This window comes from Cheilinus undulatus, linkage group 15 (assembly GCF_018320785.1).
Source record: "Cheilinus undulatus linkage group 15, ASM1832078v1, whole genome shotgun sequence".
NCBI lineage: Eukaryota > Metazoa > Chordata > Actinopteri > Labriformes > Labridae > Cheilinus > Cheilinus undulatus.
The window spans coordinates 42,633,450-42,654,689 of NC_054879.1; the positions used below are offsets into that span (position 1 = coordinate 42,633,450).

General features: G+C 38.6%; 2 protein-coding genes across 2 annotated transcripts; one reads left to right on the forward strand and one right to left on the reverse strand.

Annotated features, from left to right (window-relative positions):
• Window positions 1-2,102: 2,102 nt before the first annotated feature.
• LOC121522458 (integral membrane protein GPR155-like) lies at window positions 2,103-15,667 on the forward strand. Its single transcript, XM_041806880.1, has 16 exons — window positions 2,103-2,339; window positions 2,524-3,043; window positions 5,994-6,393; window positions 6,698-6,866; window positions 6,963-7,118; window positions 7,611-7,694; window positions 7,777-7,897; window positions 8,026-8,110; window positions 10,133-10,223; window positions 10,332-10,527; window positions 11,494-11,580; window positions 11,846-11,976; window positions 12,304-12,399; window positions 12,480-12,544; window positions 12,669-12,806; window positions 15,471-15,667. Exons 2-16 carry the CDS (start codon window positions 2,617-2,619, stop codon window positions 15,664-15,666), a joined length of 2,442 nt encoding a protein of 813 aa, XP_041662814.1. The 5' UTR covers window positions 2,103-2,339; window positions 2,524-2,616; the 3' UTR covers window position 15,667.
• A 1,540-nt stretch (window positions 15,668-17,207) lies between these two features.
• On the reverse strand, window positions 17,208-20,484 carry scrn3 (secernin 3). The gene is made up of 8 exons (XM_041806881.1): window positions 20,393-20,484; window positions 20,018-20,187; window positions 19,759-19,940; window positions 19,460-19,659; window positions 19,053-19,265; window positions 18,805-18,967; window positions 18,527-18,707; window positions 17,208-17,369 (listed from the first exon to the last, which is right to left on the reverse strand). The coding sequence occupies exons 2-8, from the start codon at window positions 20,171-20,173 to the stop codon at window positions 17,208-17,210; spliced, it is 1,257 nt and encodes a 418-aa protein (XP_041662815.1). The 5' UTR covers window positions 20,174-20,187; window positions 20,393-20,484.
• Window positions 20,485-21,240: the final 756 nt, after the last annotated feature.

Here is a 21,240-nt window from a genome sequence, read left to right on the forward strand (position 1 = left end):
AATTTGCCTAGGTTTGTTTTCCTTCAATTCTAGCTCACTTATGTTTTTGCCACTCCCCAGGTCAAAGAAAATTATTCATAGTTTAGCATTTAGAACATCATAAAAAGACGCGCAGCTGCAGCATCGCCTCTGCTCTCTCAGTGAGTCTTGTCTCCACACCTCTGACTAGTTTCTTGCACAGGGGACCTAACAAATGTCAAAGCCAGAGGATTTTGCCTTGTAGTACCAAAGTTCTTCCCCTGAGTGGGATTAAAACAGCTGCTCTCAGGATAACAAACACTTTCTCTGCGTAATTGTCCCTCAACCACAAACGCAGACATCGCATCACGCTTTGGTGAGCAACTCAGTTCAATCTCCAGCCTAATTTCATCCCACATTAAAACAAATCTGCAATGCCAGACAAATATAACCCAATTTTATTTACATAAGATCTTATTTTATGTCATCAAGAAGTGAACGTGTGATCTTAAATACTTAAATTTAATCAGGACATCGTTTATAAATCCTGTGGCATATTTAACTCCAGCTCTCATTAAATGGTAGAAATTCTTCTCATAACGGTGAAAATGACTCAATAACTGAACATTCAATCCTCGTCTGGATTTGTCCTGGGACATGTGAGGTCGGCATGTTTGATCTTGGCGCAGCTCATCCATGATTACGCACGGAGATGGCCCCGTTCATGATGCATGCAGGGATGCCAGGGGGATGAGTGGACATGAAGAACTACTCTAGGGGCTCAGACATGTGCTTTAACGTCAAGTTTTTACCAGTAGGTGGGTTTGTATCTCTATAAGCAGTAATAGCGCCGAAGTGCGATGAATCTCCGCAAGATCCTCGTCTGCCTCCATCCTCTGTGCCTCCCCAGCCTCCCCCCCCCTCTCTCTCTCTCTCTCTCTCTCTCTCTCTCTCTCTCTCTCTCTCTAGTCTTCCCGCTGGACTCTGTGCACGGATCCCAGTCCAAGTGTGTTTAGTGTGAAAACATGCAGCACTCATTAAATAGTATCTGCACCTAATATTGGAACATTTCTCTTTATAAACATTACAGCAGCCTTTACATCAGCTTTTGTTGTATTTGATGTTGCAAAAAAATTCCCCAGCCAACAGGACGTTTCATTGGAGCACATCCGGCCCCCGACCCAAAATGAGTTTGACACCCTGTTTTCCTGCAGTACAGTATGATTCAATGAAAAAAATACTGAAAATAGAGCCTATTGTATTTTTCCTCTTAATAACATGATAAAAACCCATGTGATACAGCTGATTTGATGCAGAAACACAGATTAACTGCATTAGGATCTTAATGAAACCTTGGACCAGATACACTTACTCAGATATTGTACCTGAAAACACGAAATCCTAAGAACAGGAGAGCACATGAACTTCAGAAAATGATGAGCAAAAGCCACAAGTTTGTGCATTTTTTATTCTCCATCTAAGGTGGATGCAGTTCGTCCAGCTTGATGTAACCAACTATTCACTAATACTTAACCTAACACGTGTTGGTTATAATGCAGATTTTCGTACACTGAATGGAGTTAAATGTGTTATTAGTGGAGCACTGCACACTGTACTGCTTCTGTTGAATCACGTTTATATGGCGGTCATCAAAGAAGTTGAGGTGAGTGATATTAGGGGGGGCTCACACTGGTCTTTGCCTGGGGCCTCCAAGTCACTAAAACCGCCCCTGATTGTGCGTGGCTGTGTTCAACCACCTTCAGGTACAGTGGGGTCCCCGGTCTCTTGCACCTTTATTTATGGGGTCCTGGGCTGAAAAGGTTGAGAACCCCTGCCTTCAAACGCCGTGAAAAATTGACCTCTGCATATAAAATATTTGGTTGGCTGATAATTTACACCTGAAAGCTGGAGAATGCAATGGAGTGAGGCAACTTTCCTGTCCATTAACTCAATAGCCTAGTCTTACAACCAGTGAAAAGCATTCGTGTGTAATTTGCTCTGTCACCATTGGAAACAGGCACTTACACGTTTTGCCTGATGAGCACGTTTGAGTTTGGAGCATGGAGTAAGGCCCGCCCCCTCTCCCTCTACTGAAACGTGATTGGTGGAATTGTTGTTGACAAGTCGGTGATTACGAAAGTTGCTGGGTGGGAACTGTAGTGTTGCGTATGTAAAACGGTATTTCAAGAGTCAGCACGGACTTAACTGGCGGGGTTGACTAAAGGAGACCATGTGAAAGTTCTAAGTCGTAAATGAAAAGCGTAACCTTGTATTTTTAAATACTGCGTAGGACACCGGTTTAATGCTAAGCCTTAGCTCACCGGCTAATAGCTTCTGAAGCTTGACACATGGTACAGGAGAAGGCACGGCTGCACTCAGAGGTGAGGGAGTGACTTTGACAGCCGCACTTTAATGGTGTTAAAGTTGCTGTGTTTGTACTTTTTAGTTTCGTAATGACGTTTATGAAGGGTTTTTGTTAACTGAGCAGTCTTCTGTTTTGTCCCTCTGGCAGCAGAGCGTTTAACGTTTGTAACGGCTAACTCTTCCTGTGATTGTATCTGACAGTGCCGAGCTGTAACATAAACATGACAGCTAACCAGGCCTATGACAGACCAGGCATGAGAGCAGCCTGCTGATACAGGAGCGAAGATCAGAGTGATGGAGGCGCAGGGCGGAACTACAAACTTTCTATATGAGGAGGAAGACTCGGACTCCTCTGCTGTTTCAGGCACCATGTCTATTGACAAGCTCTTCCCGGCTCTCCTGGAGTGTTTTGGGATAATATTGTGCGGATACATCGCAGGGAGGGCAAACATCATCACCTCCACCCAGGCTAAAGGATTGGGAAATTTTGTCTCTAAGTTTGCCCTCCCAGCACTGCTGTTCAAGAACATGGTCGTGTTGGACTTCGGTAATGTCATCTGGCCATTCCTGTGGAGCATCCTCATAGCCAAAGTGTGTGTGTTTTCCCTTGTGTGTGTCCTAACGTTGATAGTCGCCAGTCCTGAGAACCGCTACAGCAAAGCTGGGATTTTCTCAATATTTGCCACCCAAAGCAATGATTTTGCTCTGGGATATCCCATAGGTAAGTGTAAAGAAAAAATACCACCCACATTTTTCTTTTTATCCTCTGAGACAATAATCATGCTCTCCTAATGTTGCCCCATCATGGAACCATAATATAATTACCCATGACAAACAGAGCTGAAAATTGCTACTTTCAGGACCCTCCTGTATCAACAAATTGCTAATGCAGGAAAACGTTCCCACGGTGAGGAGGTGGGGTTATTTTTGAGCTAAATAGTCATTATTTTATCCTCAAACTGGAGGATTTTACAGAAATATAAACACAACTCTCACCATATTGAGCCTTACCTATGGTTTAAAATTGTGGTTTATATAAGTTATCGACAAAACTGGTCAGACTGCACAGGCTTGAAAGTTTTGCAACAAAAGGTTTTAGTAAACTGGAGGCCTGAAGCAAAGACTAATATAAGGCCCCTCCCTGTTTAATATTTTGAAGGATCTCCCTTCAGGTAAAAAAAGCCAGAGAACTACAGGAAATGCCTATTTCTGAAATATGAATACCCAAAAAAAAAACACAACAAAACTTGCTCATCAGCTTTGGAAAAGCATCATAACTTAAACTCACCATATCTTATATTTTAATATTTAACATGTGTTTTACTTGTAACTTAGGAGAATAAGCATTTGCTTTATATTAGAGTAATATTCATTGCTATGATAAAATTATACACACACCGTGAGTGCAATTCATTATTTCAATGTGTCGATAGGGATCTACAGTCATGGACGAAAGTATTGGCACCCCTGGAATTTTTCCAGAAAATACACCTACAGAAAATACAGCTTGTCGTTCTAGTGTTTACAGAAAAAAGAATGAGACCTACAAAGAAAAGAACACAGTACCTACAGTCAAACATGGTGGAGTTTGAAAGATGTTTTGGGGTTGTTTTGCTGCCTCTGGCACTGGGTGCCTTGACTGTGTGCAAGGAATCATGAAATCTGGAGACTAAAGTTTTTGGGCCAGAATGTAGGACCTAGTGTCAGAGAGCTGGGTCTGTATTAGAGGTCATGGATGTTCCAGCAGGACAATGACCCCAATCATACCTCAAAAGGCACCAAGAAATGGTTGGAGACAAAGCACTGGTAAGTTCTGAAGTGGCCAGCAATGAGTCCGGATCTAAATCCCATTGGACACTTATGGAGAGATCTCAAAATTGCTGTTGCAAGAAGGCACCCTTCAAATCTGAGAGACCTGGAGCAGTTTGCAAAAGAAGAGTGGTCCAAAATTCCAGTTGAGAGGTGTAAGAAGCTTGTTGTTGGTTAAAGGAGGCGATTGGTTTCAGTTATTTTTTCCCAAGGGTGTGCAACCAAATATTAAGTTAAGGGTGCCAACAATTTTGTCCGGCCCATTTTTTGAATTTTGTGTAAAATTATGTCAAATTTTGCTATTTATTCACTCTTGGTCCCTTTTTTACATTAAGAACACATGCCTCACTAAAATCACTGAAAGCAGTTTAAAGGTACACTTTGTAATACTGAGCATAGTAGCATTTAGCAGACCAAACTTGGCAAAATAATATTTATAAGCAGACCTCTTTAATCACCAGAATATATATTATATTGTTTCACTAAATATTATGTTCCTGTTTTCACCAAGTTTGCTTTGTTTAATGCTGCTAGGCTAAATATTACACACTGCACCTTTAAGATATGCACCTCATATTTGATGCATATCCTGAAGTCCCTTGGAGAACAGGCCCCTAGGCAGTTGCCTTTATTTGCTAACTCAAATCAAATATTATCTTAAGACACTTAACAGGAAGAATAGATCTAGATCGGTAATTCACCATGAGCTCATCACTTGCCTTCTTTTAGCAAAGCAACTTCCTTTTAATAGGAGGAAACCTCAAGCAGAACCAAACTCATGCATAACAGCCATCTGTTGAGATTGTGCTTTAACAGATTTATTGCTTGACTAAAGAGCATTTGGAACAGCCACAGTTCTGCATGTTGTCTGTAAGGCCTTTCCACTGACTTGTTGCCTTTATAGAGGACATTAGCAGCCATAAAACAGTCTGATGAATCAAGTACAGAACAATCTGTTACAGAGGTTATTCCGGTGCAGAGTAGTCAGAGTAAGGCCCAGTCTCAATGTGCACACTCACACACTCACTGTGACGTATGACAGGGATTCCCTGGGGACGGTAAACCCTATAAAAGTAAAGTGAAAAGTCCGTAAGAGTTCAGGGTTTAGGGAGGAGATTGAAATTAAGCCTCACATTCATTAAAGGTGCAATGTGTAAAATAAGGAATTATTAGCAACATCATCCAGATTCTACATTGTGATGCTCACTTCTGGTGCTATCAGTGGCAACCAGTGGAATTAAGAATGGGTTTCTGTTATTTGATGACATCTGTGGTACTGTAGAAACATGCAAGATTCAAAAATCAAAGATGGCAGACTCCATGGAGGAATGCAAGAATAAAAGGCTTATTTTAAGTTAATAAAAAAATTTTTTTTTTATATAATCAGGCAATCAAAATTAATTTAGATAGTCCTATTTCTAAATATTATTTTACTGAGTTTGTTCCATTAAATGCTAAGCTAAATATTTCACACACTACACCTTTAAACTTCTGATTAAATTTCTAGAAAGAATCTTTCTTTCACTTCAGCAAATGAATCTTTGGTTTTAGTATTTGTTCCAAGTTTGAAAACTTTATAAGTTTAGCTTTTGTTTTGGTTAATCAAAGGGAAGCTGTGGTTAAATTTGTGTTTAGGCTGATCTTTTTGCTAAGGCTGGCAATTATGTATAGACTTTAATGACAGGATTAATCAGTCAGATATGAACGAAAGTGCCACATGCTAAACAATTTGCAAGTTCATCTTGACAGTAGATATTTTGTATTTTTTAATTACTTCAGTACATTTGTGCTGCATTTTAACATGTCAGATTCCCAGTAGGTTTTGCTGTATTTGATCCGCTTTTCTTCATCTTTATCCGCAGTTGAAGCTCTGTACCAGAGCACATACCCAGAGTACCTTCAGTACATCTACCTGGTTGCACCTGTGTCCCTGATGCTTCTCAATCCCATTGGCTTTGCCTTCTGTGAGATCCAGAAGTGGAAGAACCAGGGAGATCATCAGCAGAGCAAACTCCTGATAATGGGACTTGTAGTGTTACAGGTCTTGAAGAACCCCATTGTATTCATGGTTATCATCGGTCTCATCGCCCACTTTGTCCTACACCAGAGGATCCCTGCATTCATGGCTGATTTTGTGGATGGTCTGGCAAATTCCTTCGGAGGAGCAGCTCTCTTCTACTTGGGTTTGTCCATGGTGGGCCAGTTAAGGAAACTAACCAGGTCTACATTGGTGACACTGATATTACTTCTTACTGCTAAACTGTGAGTGGAAAAACACTTCAGTATTCTTTGGAAATTGTTTTGTTGTCAAACAAGTTTGGTTTCTATGATGATGCATACTCTAGGACTGCACAGAGTCAGCAAGTTAGAGATTACTGTAGTCCAAGTATGTTGTTTTGAGCGGATGGTTTGGATAATGGCCTTTCTCAGACCACAAGCCTTTTACACAATGGCTGACATGTGCATGAGTATGCAGAATGATAGCAAGTGCTTTCAAAATATGCAGTAGCTCTTCATTTCTCAGTCATCCCATCCAAAAGTAATTGTCTTTTCATTTGACTTTCAGGTTGCTAATGCCCCTGATCTGCAAGGACATGGTGGATTTGTTGGACCATACCAACACCAGCGCTTTGAACCACTCTAGTCTCTCTAATTATGCCTTTCTTTATGGAGTGTTTCCCACTGCACCAAGTGTGGCAATTTACGCCGTCTACTACAACGCAGAGCTAGAAGTTGTGAGTAGTGTTTATCTCATTGCACACCGACAAACATTCAACTATTTGAACAACTTTTCCCTTTAGCTCTAAATGTTTAAATTATTTTTGTCACAGGTAACCTCTGGGATGGTGATCAGCACTTTTCTGTCGGCTCCAATCATGTATGTTTCTGCCTGGCTACTGTCAATCCCATGGATGGATCCACAGCTTTTGATGAACTCACTGCAGAGTGTCACCTTTGACATAAGCATTGTGAGCTTAATAGCACTGGTGAGTCAAAAAACATACATGCCACTGTGACTACATACTTCAGATTAGTTTATTTTAGCTTATCATTTATAACTAACTAATTCCTCTTTGTGTGAAAACTGAGATCACAGGGAAGTTACAAAACAGGTTTATCCTGCTGTATGTCAATACAGATATTACACAAGACTTTTTCCTTCTTGCATGGTGACATTTAGGAGCAACGGAGTAAAATTATAAAGATATTCTTACATTTACTTTAAAAATGTTTGAATGATTGTTAACTTTAAGATTGCAGTGTGAGAGCAAACAGATACCCCACTGGCTGCCAGACTTACTTCCCTTTTATGGTCACTTTCAGCATTTCATTTAGGGAACCTGAAACTAGTGGCTATAAAAAGTAAGAAACTTGAAACAGATGCAAAATGCATGCAAGCCTCTGTAGTTTGCTTCATTATATTATGAAATAGGAATTCAGTGTTTTGGTTTAACATCAAACCATTGTTTCTCTGACAGGTGTGGACCATTACTGTTATATTTCTGAGTAAGAAATTCAATCGACTACCTCATGTGTTTACAGTCAACCTGTTCTTGGCACAGGTAAGCATATGCCTTTATTTGTCTAAACTCTACTCCTTTGTCTTTTGATTAAAGTTGACACCTGTTCTTATATTGTCTCTAGTTTATAAGTTGCATTGGGATGATCCTTTGGAACTTTGTAGTCAAAGAGGGCAACTTTGTTGGGCAGGTCCTGACTTTCACATTACTCTGTACCTCACTCTACAGCACCTATGTGTGGCCAGGTATGCTCTGAATGTGCTCAACAACCTCCAAGCAAATACTTCACCTTTACCTTAAACACTGAAATTTTCCAGGAAGCATTGAAATCTGAAGTTTCATGACTTGTGTTTGAATGATTATCTTGTTCCAGGGTTGATAGCTCTCTCTCTTGTGCTCATGAAGAACTATGAAGACCAGAAAGTTTCACCAGGTGTTTTGGTGCTTTTAGGATGGGGGTGAGTTATTTTGAAAAGTGATTAATGTAGAGATTCCCAAGCTTTTTTTTTTGTCAGACTCCCTTTTAAATATTTAATAATTTTATTGTTTGAAATATTTTCAGCACCCCCACTCTACAATGTACATATCAACATGTAAAAAATGTAAACATGACAAACACATGGTCAGTCATGATGTTTGCAATTACTTTTTTATATTGTTATTTTTGAAATAATAGCAGTCGCCTTAAACAGAGTTTTAAAACTCTGACTCTCTGAAGATGAAAAATTCCTGGAAAATAAAAAACTCAATGAACATCTTTAAGATTTGTATTCCCAGTCCTGCAATAATTTCAGTGACTGCCGTGGCCTCATTTGGCGCTACAGATCTTCTCGAGACTTGGATGCAGCTGTGAGACTGTCAGTTAATTTTCAATGTCCAACCTTGACTTGTTTTGTCTAGATTGAGGCAACAGAAGAAAAACCTATCTCACACAGTAGGATGTTGTATTATTAAAAAAGTGGGGCCCGGGCTCTCCTGCCTTGCAACGTTTACTCCTTTCTGCTGCAATTCTAAATGAAGACTTAAGCACTATTTGCATGGGATTAGTATTAATCTAATGGTAAATAGAAACCTCTTGTTACTTTTAACAGTTTTGTGCAGTTGATGTTGTGAATGTTATTCTGCACTTTATAAATTTGGGATCATTACGCAGCCACCTTCCTCACAACAACCTTCCTTGTGCAGAGCACAACCACTAAATGTTGAGCGACACATTTCAAATCAGAAATTTATTAATTAGAAATGTACAGATAAATAATAATGATATAAGATCAGGCACTTGCAAGGACAAACTGTAGGAAGCAGAGCAGAAGCACTGTGCGTATAAAGAGAGTACAGCACACATTTGGACTGTAGAGTTTAAGTAATACGTTAAGTAAGTTAAAGCCACTTTTACACATGCGCTGAAATTAACTGAAAGACACGCTCTGTTTATAACCTTTATGTGTCAAAACTTCATTGATCTGCCTCTATTCAAATTTTATCAGAAAAAGCTGCATGGATTGTAAAAAACCTAAGTTACAGAGATATCGATTTGCACAAGATTTGACTTACCTGTGGGCCTCTGTGTGCGCTGAACCATTCTAGGTAAATGGCCCTGGAATTTTCCCTCCACAAATTACAGAGATGGTCAATTCGCACAGGATTAAAACACAGACGTCCTGTGCCAATGTTAGACGTGACTGAAGGTCCCTTGGTAATACTAATCCCATGCGAATAAAGGTCCTTGCCCACCAGATGTGATTTTTTCCCGGGAATAATTCACACAAAATTTTTAATTTTCAAACCTGTACCTTTTTTTATTTTGCTCAGACAAGCACACATTTGGCACCAGCTAGTGTTTTGAATGGCCAGGGTTGTGCTCGTCTGAACAAAACTTTGAAAAAAATCAACCATGATTTGAAAAAAAAACCCCGCAATTTTGCTCTGGGAAGTTGCGTTGCTGGTGTGGAAGCTTGCTTTGATTTGCTACACTTTAGAAAAATGAACATTGAATTTAAAATCATGTCTGGTGTGCAAAGACCTTTATTCGTGTTGCCCTCAATGCTAAAAGGCCTTAAGGCATAAGTCTTGGACTTGGACTCCAATCACATTGTTGATTGTGAGGAAAAATAAATGGTCTGATTCTCTTCTAGAGTGCTGAAGTCATCATCTGGTGTTCCTTAGTTGCCTTGCTGTGTCCCCCTGTCCTGCCCATTTTTGGAACCATAGAATTTATAAATAAATCATAAATAGGTGACCTGTCAAACAAATATTGTAAAACCTGCACATGCGGTAAAGTGAAATACACATGTTGGGACATTTAGCACACAAAGAGTTTTAAAGGCCCATGAGAGTACAAAAGAAATTTAGCAGAGAGACTGCCAACCTAGTTTATTATAAATCACGAAAACAAACTTTTAAATTTCCTGTGTATTTAATCTTGACCACATTTTCCCTGACTTGGTTAATGTTTAATGTGTTTGACGTTATATTAACAGGGTTCCAGCTTTAGCAACGGCTGTGTTACTGATTTCTGGGGAGAAAATGCCTGATATGATTGACTCGTCCTTCTTTTATGGCAAATCACAGGTAAAAATATAAGTAGAGGTCATTCTCCTGTGTTCTGCCTTGTAAAATCATTTCTTTCTAAAATGGTGTAAATTTTGTAAAGGCTGCATGTCTGTATGTGTTTTACAGATAATCTGCACTTCAGTTGTAGCTGCCCTCAGTATACTGCTGGGTGGGGGCTCTCTTGTGTGTCTAAGTAGAGGAAGTTGGGCCAAAAATGAACTTATACAAGAAGGAAACTCCACAGAGGCTCTTGTGACTGAAGTTGAACCAGAAAATGACAATCCATTTGTACCTGCGGCTCCTTCAGGAGTGCCTAACGGAGGTATAGTGGACTTTTTTAGCTAACTTTTGCATTAATGTTTACTTTTGATCACATTAAATCATGACCAGGTTATTTATTTAATGCAGGGGTAATAAATGGCCATTTTATTGCATGCAGAGGCTGCTTATCTGAAACAGTCTGTCAGGGGTCATAACCTACGTTTGAGAGTAAGAAAACAACACTATCAGAAATCCAAAGAAAAACTGACTCTTATCTGCAGGTCATCTTCAGCAAACTGTTTCTTAAGCAATTCTTGTGCCTGTTCTTTATCCGTCTGTGGATTAACTTCAGTTACACAAGCAGACAAAAAAAAAACAACAGCAGTGCAGTTACAAAATCACCAAGTAACCACAGAAGAGGCAAAAACAATAGGGAAACATTGGATTTCATAATCTGGGAACATGATATGAGAAGTTCCTTGTGAGTTCAGTTCTTTATTTGAAGTATGGTGCTTCAGAGACGAGGGACTTTTGATTGAATCTCTTAGATTGAAATTTGTTTCACTTTGAAATGGCTTGAAAGGAATGTAATCATATCAGCCAGATGATATTAATAGATGCAAACCATTACAGCATGTGTTAAAGGGAAACACTTAGACTGTGATTAGTGGTCTACTAGTTCTTTACGGTCTACTGTAACTCTTGATTTATCATTGTTTTCACTATTTATGCCGTATGCTGGTGCAAAAGTTGCTGATTATAGAATATAGTACAAGATGGGAATTATGGAAAGAACAGATCATGAAGAAAAAGTCTAAAAAAATACATTTTGATTAAAACAGTCCTGTTTAAATGTCATTCAAACCAAAAAAAGATGAATGTGCATGTGTTATTAAGCTCTGATTTATAATAGTAGTCAACTTTAGATTGTGTTTATTGCCTTTTGCATTTCCTGAGCTCACTGATAGAAAGGATAATGCAGTAATAGGGTCAAGAATCACTCTTTCTGTTATCACTCTGTTATCAGCATGCCTCATATGTGACTGTGCACCAGCCCAGCCCATGCCTGACATGATCATCAGCACAAACATGAATGACACAGCAACACTCCCAGGTATTGTTTGATAATCAACAGACGCTTGTTTCCATTCTGTGTTGACTCAGAATTAAACCCCATTAAGTAACATAAAAAAGGAACCACTTTCCTGTAAGCTCTGTGTCCAGTTTTTAAATAAATCTCTGCTTCGCTGTCAGGACACTGAAAAATTCTAATGTTACAAATTGATATAAAGAAGCAATCACCAATGCTCAAAGTAAGCACCAAACATTTAAATGTCAGAAAGAGCTCTAACTTAGCTCTGCTCTGCTGCCACCTTCAGGTCAGTGTGAGAACAGCTGCACATCCACAGACTGCCTGCTTGTTCAAGTGGAGGAGCTCCAGCAGGTCGCAGATAGACAAGTGGCCCGTCATGTGCTCTTGTGTCTGCTCCTGACTGTCAGCCTGCTCGCTGTGAGTAAACCACCACCTTTCACTTCTACAGTGACATGAATTATTATATTTAGTGCATCACAAGCCTAATCAGATATAAAGGGCTGAGCCGTGTTATTTTCAGCTCCTGTCACTGTCAGACGGAATCTTTACCAAAGAGACTACCACAGAAAAAAATATTTATAAATTGTTTTACTTGTTTTATTTTTGGTTTTAGAGGATTCAAAATCAACAGTTAATAGCTGTGTTTTTAATAAATAATTTCAGGTAGTTTAAACATCTACCTCTAAAAAGTGTTTTGGTTTTCAGTTTGAAAAATAAATTCTCTTGTAATTGCTGTTTTGACAGAATTTATCCAGCTGCTTGTGGTTGCTCTTTAATCGTGTTCCTGGTAGACTTTACTTGGAGCTGCAGTTTTTCTGTGCAGTGGCTAACTATGGACAGGTTAGTGATCTAAATGTAACGTAAAGATTATGAACATTTCTGTCAGAGTACCAGTGTCATGACAAACTCTCTGTCACCAGGGTTTTCTCTCTTTTGCACTGTTTGGTCTGGATAAGCACTTGATCATACTGCCATTTAAGAAGAGGTAAGGAATGTTTGATAAGAAACTCTGCCTCTCTCTTTAGCATTACTAAAATTATTTATATGTAGTTCTCCAACATGACAGTATACAGTCTCCTTATTTTCATATGTCTGTGAATGGTGTTCAGATTCAGCCGTTTGTGGAATAGAAGTAAGCCAGAAGAGCAACCACAGACTGACGTACCTGAGGAAGTCAGGATGACTTGCACTCAGTTCACAAAATACCACAAAGACCAGTGTGTTCATGACATCATCAGAAAAAGGAGGTGAGTGTACCAAGGCTTTCCCCTTTAGTCACAGGTTGGGATGAAATGTTAAAAGTAGCCTTTCTCAAACTTCTGTATGCTGTGGGACCCACCAAAAAACCCTGAGACAATCATAACATGAGACTTTAATATTTACCTTTTATTTTTCACAATTTAGTTTCATAAACAGGGAATTTCAATGCACATGTTTTGCTTTGAATATACAGTAACATTGCTTTGAAGGTGTTTTCTGGGGTCACAACAAACAATTAATGAGCCACTGCCCTTCATTTAGTTAAGTGACTGATTCACTTAAACCTCAGAAGTCCACAATCACACAAGTGCGTTGTCATCATGTGCTATTTTTTCACTTGATAGCATGAAAAAAATACCACATGTTGCTTTGCAATCACTTTGTGTGTGATTTTTAACCTCTTTTTCAGTTTTTGTTTTATGCCAATAGGTCAGTCAGAACAAAAATATAATCATTTGAATTGGATACAAACATGTATTTTACACATAGGGGTAGGGCTGGGCAATAAATTGCAAATTAGATTAAATTGCAATATGGACCGCTGCAATTTTCAAATCACAGAAGGTGCAATATTTCTTTTACCTGAAATTTGGGCCAAAATACCAGGTTAAAACATTTTTTGCAGCAGAGATGTTATGCATTACATGTCATGCAATCATTGAAGTTCCATTTTTTAAAGAATAGTCTACAAAAAATCCTACTTTGTAGGATTTTCTTACTGAATATGAGAATGACATCAAAATTATTACTCCCTTCAATACAAAAATTCATGTTCAATTTGCAATACGAGTCAAAATGATCACAATGAGATATAAAATTAAATTAAGATTGTTTAGTCCTTGTTAGTCTTATATTGTGTTGGTTATAATAATTTATTTATTGTTTCTGTTAAAAAAAATACATGAGATGAGAAACTTTAGAAATAAGTGCATTTCAAATCGCAGTGTTAGGGGAAAAAAATCACAATTAGATTATTTTCCCCAATCATTCAGTCATACATAGGGGACAGTGGTCCAGGGGCTGTGGCGGCATATGGGTTAGCGCTGTTGCCTCACAGCTAAAACTGGAAAAAGCACATCATTGTATTTCTATGTATTTAGCCTGATTTTGGCTCACTTGTACATGTTTTTGTGTTTAGATTTGCACTGTTTGAGAATCCCTCACATCCTTGGAATGCAAAAATATGCCACATTATTCTCTCTTTAAACTTAAGAATTGATCAGTGGACAAATATTCCTATAGATACATATTTCTCTGTAAGAAAAAAAACCCTAATTTTTAGCTTGATAAATGTAATTTTATTACTTTAATGTGTAAGTTTATAACATTTTCTAAATTTCTACTTCTTGAAATGACAACTTTCTCATATTCTGATATATTTGTTGTTATTTTAGGAGGTAACATACCTAATACAGTAAGCTACAGCAAAAAATAGTTTTCATTTCATTAAGTTGAGGTTGTGATGAAAAAGAAGATTCCAAACATGAGCGTGATAAACATCTTCTGAGTGGTTCATGTTGTCAAAAGAAAAGCATTGACAAAATGTCAGAAATAGCCTGTGGACTTCTAAGGGTAAACTTACATTTCTTATAATCATCTCTGTAAACTGTAAAAGCACTTTGTGGCCCAGCACACTCTTCCCAAGTAGCATTTATGTCTCCAAAGACACTGATAAGTTCTTAAAATCAGGAAGCAAGTGGCATAGCAGAATAGTTAAAGGTACAGTGTGTAGAATTTGGCAGCATTTCGCCGAACAGAAACAGTGTACGTGGGATGTAATGTTTATATATCTATGTGAAGAATGTTAAAATAAGTGCACAATCATTTCCTTTAAACTTTAGTTTTCTTTTCACAAAATTAGATAAAAGCTTTTTAAATTTACATTACCGCGGGTCACCCTCATGGAGGCTGACATAACGAACTGCCATGTTGTCTACGGCAACATTTAGGGGACAGAAAGAGCGAAACGCAATTTTTAAATACAAACCTGCCCGCTGGTCCTGAAAGCTACCTTGAAGGCAGGTGGAGAAGAAGACTGACCTATAATTTATAAAAATAATAGTTACAAAAATGATTGAATAAACCCTCACCTCGTCACTGCTGTAAATGATGTCCGTCTCACGATCCTTTTTGGTCTTCACAGGCTCTCTGCACTTAGTGATGTGACGTTTTGGTAGGAGATCAGCTCATTCTAAAATCTGAACGCTAGATGTCGCTAAATTGCCAAATTCTACACACTGTACCTTTAACAGAGTGTCACCATGTAATCCAACACCAGTTAGACCATGACACCATCAGACAAAATAAATAAGAAGATGACATAAGTCCAAGCTCCAGCTGCATTTTATTACTTTCGAGACTGAAAATAACAACATGTTATCAAGTATTTTACGATCATTTAAAACCTGAATTATATATTTTCTATTATTTTAATACTTTGGGAAGCCCTGTTTTTCTAGAATACTCATGGATTTCCTGGTCTGCAGGAAAAATACTAATAGTCATTTGCATCACAAAATGCCTGTAATTTATAAAATGCTTGTAAAAAATATTTCTGATACTTAAATTACATGTAGGTGGTGTTTTACTCCTAACGATCCCCTTAAAGAGAGCACAGTAGACTTCTGGGTAAATGCATCTTTGACTTTCAGGTGTGGGAAGAGGACCATGGTGGACTGTTTTCTTGGCTGTGAGCTGGTGGAGTGGCTCCAGCAGGTGGGCTTGGCTCAGGACATCGGTGAGGCCGTGCTGTATGGAACAAGGCTACAGCAGGGAGGTGTGCTCCAGCACATCAATCAGGAACACGGCTTCCAAGACAGTCGCCTTCACTACCGATTCTTGAAATGAGGTTTAAAGTCCTTGTTTGTTTTTACCAAAGATACATGGCATTTTGAGTTCAGACAAAATGACTGCAAATACTTCAGAATTCATGCAACAGGGATAAACAGAACTGACCTTTAAAGTGTGCCCTTACTCTGAAAATAGTTTTGCACCATTTTGCACTGCTGTGTTTAGCAGCTAAAGACTGCAGTTGTGTGGAGCTGGTCTTAAAGGGAATCATCAGTGATTGTGTTGTGGCCAGTTCGAATTTGTACTTTTTCTTTGCTATGCTCATTATTAATGAGTGGCATGAATAATCCCGTATTGGATCAGTTTGCGACAGTTTTTCTGAGTGGTTAGCCATCACATTTTTATTTAACAAGAAGAAAGGGAATAAGGTTATATTTCCTTTGTTCTTATGTGAGCCTCTTGTTACATTTTTATATAAATTCTAGATAGCTAATCTGCGAGTGTTCCATTGTTCCCGGTGCTATGAGAGACTGCTGCTGCTTCATTTAGAAACTTCTGTCAAACATTAACATAAAGGAAAGCGCTGATAGCCATAACTGATTAAGAAAAGGCCAACATGTAATTTCAAAGGCTGACATAATGCTGCTTTTAAAAATATTTTTTTATTGTTATGCAGAAAGTTGATGCACTTTGACTTTGAACATTTAATTCAAGTAGAGTCATAGTGTGAGTAAACACACCCTAGATGTTTGCTAAATGTATTATGCTCCTGAAGGCGATACTTCGGACAGTATCATTGCTCTTCTACCAAAGGAAAAGGGAAAAAGGCATTTTACCCTCATCAGTGTAAAGTTCAACTTGTGTTTTTCTAGTTTGTAGGTGTACTGGTTATGTAGCGTTAAACACTGTAGCTTCATAACCTGCAGTTTAACATGACTTTATTCTGATTTAGTCCGTTCTGCCAGTTTAAGGAAAACATTTCATGTATCCCCGGCCATGTTAACATGCAACTACCAAAGCAAACTTGACCAAAATGTATAATAAGGGAGTATCGACTTATTTTTTCTAGACTTTATGAAAACATCACATTCTCCTCAACAGGAAAGAAAAAGTTTCAAGTCTGAAAAGACTGCAATAATATTTTTTAACTCAAGTATTTAAAAATCAATTGGAAACAGACTGTGCAAAATTAATTTTATAGCTTTTTCATTTAAAACTTTGAGTTATTTTAAACTCTGTTATGTTGTTAAAACTATTTCAACTGGAATTGTGTTTTTATTCTGCCAAGGACTGCAAAAATGTTTGATTTAAGATGAAATAAATTTTTATTGTCAAACCCTTAAATTATGTTTCCCATGATTAATTTATTAACACCTGTTTCTGCTGATGAATGAGAACTAACATTTTATTATGCATGAAAATGGGACTTGTTGGATCTTACTTGAACCTTCTTAACACAAATGGTCTAAAATTACTAAAATTATACATTTCAGTTATACATCTCTCAGTTTTTCTGTGGTTTAACTTATTTACTGACCTCAAGATAATTACCGATGCATTTATTTTATTGCTAAGGAAATGTATTGCTAACAGGTAAATCATTTTTTGCTATACATCTCCAACTCCTCCTTAACACAGCTTGAATACAGATTCACCAACGACTCAGGTTCCTGGAAACCATGTGAAAGAATTTCCTCCATTTGTGTCATCTTTTCATTCTCTAGCTTCCTCATGCTTTCCGTTATCTTCTTCCCCCTGTCCTGTAGATGAAAAAATACACTGTTAGTTACATCTTTAGCACAGTGACAGCACCAGGGCAAGTAATGCAGTGCCTATATTCAACCCCTCAATTTTTTTTTTTTTTTTTTTTTTTTTTTTTACTGACAAAAGAAAACTCTTTAATGTCAAAGTCAAACCAATTTCCACAAAGTATTGTCAGTTGAATAAAAGTATGTAGGTGCATAGGTCTTAATCAGGCTTGCACATCTAGACTGTGCAATTTTAGTCCATTCGTCTTTGCAAAACTGCTCAAGCTCTGTCAGGTTACACAGGGATCAGGCATGAACCGCCTTTTTCAAGTCCAGCCACAAATTCTCTATTGGATTGAGGTCTGGGCTTTGACTCGGCCACTCCAGAACATTCATTTCTGTGTAGCTTCCATTGAAAGCTTCAGATCATTGTCTTCCTGGAGAATACATCTTCTCCCCAGCCATAGTTCCCTTGCAGATCAAAGATTTTCCTCCAGGAATTTCCTATATTTTGCCACATTAATTTTACCCGCTACCTTAAAAGCTTTCCTGGGCCAGCTTCTGAGAAGCATCCCCACAGCATGATGCTGCCACCAATGTGAAGCATGCTGGTGGGGATGTTGTTTATGGTGATGCGCAGTATTTGGTGTCTTGTCTGATGGCCAAAAAGCACAATTTCAGTCTCATCAGACCAAAGAATTTTTCTTCCACACTGCTTTTGGTGAACTCCCTCCTTGACTTATACTTCTCAATAACCTTTTCTGAGTTGCTTTGAGTGTTCTTTTGTCTTCATGGTGTAATGGTAGCCAGGAATACTGATTAACTAGTGACTGGACCTTCCAGACACATTCACTGCCCTTAGGTGATCTTTATTTCACTAAATGTGAGACTGCTAGCACCAGTTGGCTGGACCTCTGTCTAATTAGGTCAGTCACTATAAAAGGGGTGAATATTTATGCCATCACTTTTTACCTTATTTATTTTTATTCAATTGAAATAACTTTATATAACTGTTTGACATTAAAGAGGTTTTTTGTTAAAAAAGTGAAATTATATTGACCAAACTTAATTTATAAAATCAATAAACAGGCAGAACATCCAAGGGTGTGAATGCTTTTTATAGGCACCGTACATGAAGTTAAATTAAGGTTTGAACTGAAGAGCTATACCTCATAGGAGTCGATAATTGCAGCCACAACTTCATGCTTGACAAACAGCTCGTGTTTGCGGTTTGGTTTGCTCTGAAAGCGGGGTTGCTTCTTTACAGGGTCATCTAATCCGTAACTGGGAGAAGTCGTCTCTTTCAGCTCATTTATGTTATTCACAAAAATGAAAGGTTTGAAGACAGACCTGTTTTAAAAAAAAAAAAAAACAACAACATCATTTTATCACAAGTAACTGCCGCCATCATGAATCTGAACACATTCTTATGAGCTTGTGAGTTTACCTTTCTGGGTCTGGAGTTGCTGTGAAGTAGTGAACACCAGGTAGAGCAGGATCCTTGGGTATCACTGACACCATGCTTCCTGTTGTCATGAACATCCCCTCCATGTTGATTCCACTGTCTTTGTCCCTCAGGATATTCATCATCTTCTCAGCAGTGATATGACCTTCAGAGTATAAAATCAACACACATCCAATAAGTCATGCCCCTTTCACTCCTCTGGGTGTCAAACTGAGGTTTGCACCACTAACCATTGCTGTTTTCCAGCATCTTCTTTCCTTCACAGTATCTGCTTCCAGACGCTTCAATTCTGCCTGTAGTTGCATAGGAGTAAACTGCAGAGAAGTTGAACTGAGTCTTCCCATTCCACCAGCCCTTGCTCTGTGCATACTCTCTCATCTCTGGATGTTCCTTGTCGATCTTAGTTGTTATGCTGTACTCATTTGAGATGTTACGGTGTCCAGCTAGAGAAAGGAAGAGGAAGAGGAGAACATGTAATAGCAATATTAATAAATATTAGTAATCAAATAATGTACATAACTTGTTGAGGTCAGCTTTCACTGATGGGACTAAATGCTACCCAGTAAGGACTTTCTGACTCATTCCTTTGCCATGTATTATATTGAGCAACATTTCCATGGCATTTTTTGCGAGTTACCTTCCACCCTCTCTGCTGCCCAGTACTTCCCAGACGTTTCCAACAGCCATGCCTCCTTCCTGTCAGAGATAAGGAAGCTGTTGTGGTAGGTGAAGCCAGACTGGCACTCCATGCATGATCCTCCCTGACCATATTTCTCCAGCAGCTCAGTAATCACATCTACAGCTTTCTCAGCAGTGTCAGCTCTCTCGAGCCCAAGCCTGGAAAAGAGTCAAGATTCACACTTGTTTTAGTGTTGTGTTTCAGCTGACCTTGGTTTAACCAAACAAACAAACAAAAAGCTTTATCAGTGTGCTAACCTGACCAAATCCATGCCAAGAAGAGCTTCGTCATCATCAGCACTCTCTCTACCCCACACTGCTTCATTTCCAATACAGACTTGGTGTTCATTTGCTCCCATTTCTGCACCCCATAGCCATGCTGGTCTGCTCAACACAACTGCATATGTGTGGGCGACCTGCTCAATCTCTATGTATGTGCACTGTTCACAGGACAAAGAGGCACTAATGATGCATCCACAAGGAAGCACGCGCAATTTAATGAATAACTGTCACCTACCTCCACCTTTGCCCCTCCCTCATAGTCTGCTGCAGGAAAATACACAACCTCCTGGACTTCATCACAAGGTCTGTCCGAGTTTTTCCCAAAGATGATGCGTTGTCCCTCAGCGGAGGGTGGCAGAGCCACGAAGGTGTCACAGGAGGAGGGCTGCATTTTCAATCACCTAGCTGCAGATCAAATGCAAAGAGTAGAGAGTAAATGCTACATTATTCACATATGAACAGATCTGAACTAGTGGTAACCAAAGTATTAACAGTTAAATACATGGAAAACGCCGCTGATCTGACTCAAGATTTCAGTCCAAGTTCAGTGTTAGATTGGTGTAAGCGTTTGATGTTAAATTGCACCATATTTGCAACAAGGAGACATTACCTTTTCTTGTCAAACTGTTACAGCATTGCAAATATATCAGTTTGCATTTTCATGTCTGCTTCGGTCTACTCCGATGTGACGTCATGGTTCACAGTTCACATCCTGTTCAACTGGATAGGAATCAATCTGAAGTTAGTTTCGTTTTTGTTCTTCTGGGCCATCTCCTTACCAGGGCACAAGGCATGGATGAAAGAAAAATTGATTCTCTAAAATAGATTTTTAAAATCAAATTGTCCTCTATTAAAACAGTTTTTGTGAAATACATGGACAGATTTTTTTAACAATCAAGATAATGATAACAGTTTAAGTAAGTGCTTCAAGAACACAAATCCTTGTCGATTTTCATCATGAAGGTAAAGCAGGGCTGGTTCTGAGCATAGGGGATATAGGCGGTTGCCAACCGTTCCCAAAGTCTGGCTCGGGACCCATGGGTGGGTCGCGAGAGATTTTTTTTTTTTTGGGGGGGGGGGGGCACCAAATGACTTTTCAAGATCATTGATTTAACACTCACCCTCTCCTCCATAATAAAACATAAAACAAGGCTCTACCAGCTACTGTAGGGTAAAATGATCTGCAGGGGGAAAATAGTAATTTGCATAACAAAATACTTGTAATTTATAAAACACTTGTAACAAAATATTTCTGATACTTTAATGCATGTGGGTAGTGTTTAATTCCAGAGTTCCTGCAGATCCTTGAAAAAGTCTTACAGGGTCTTAAATTAGACTTTTTAAATTCAAGACCATAAAAATTCTTATGAGCCTCATTTATTCTAGTGAGAAGTCCTAAGAAGTTTTAGCCCAAAAGCTAAAGCGCAGCTTCAGAAGGAGTAGCAAAAAACTGTTTGA

Excerpts from the sequence above, each read along its gene's own strand:
- scrn3 (XM_041806881.1), bottom strand. The coding sequence starts at position 20,173 with ATGCAGCCCTCCTCCTGTGACACCTTCGTGGCTCTGCCACCCTCCGCT. Across the intron at positions 18,708-18,804 it reads GCAACTCCAGACCCAGAAAG|GTCTGTCTTCAAACCTTTCA; the intron begins GTAAACTCACAA and ends TTTTTAAAACAG. Across the intron at positions 17,370-18,526 it reads CAATTATCGACTCCTATGAG|GACAGGGGGAAGAAGATAAC; the intron begins GTATAGCTCTTC and ends TTTCATCTACAG.
- LOC121522458 (XM_041806880.1), top strand. The coding sequence starts at position 2,617 with ATGGAGGCGCAGGGCGGAACTACAAACTTTCTATATGAGGAGGAAGAC. Across the intron at positions 7,695-7,776 it reads TCAACCTGTTCTTGGCACAG|TTTATAAGTTGCATTGGGAT; the intron begins GTAAGCATATGC and ends TATTGTCTCTAG. Across the intron at positions 12,807-15,470 it reads GACATCATCAGAAAAAGGAG|GTGTGGGAAGAGGACCATGG; the intron begins GTGAGTGTACCA and ends TTTGACTTTCAG.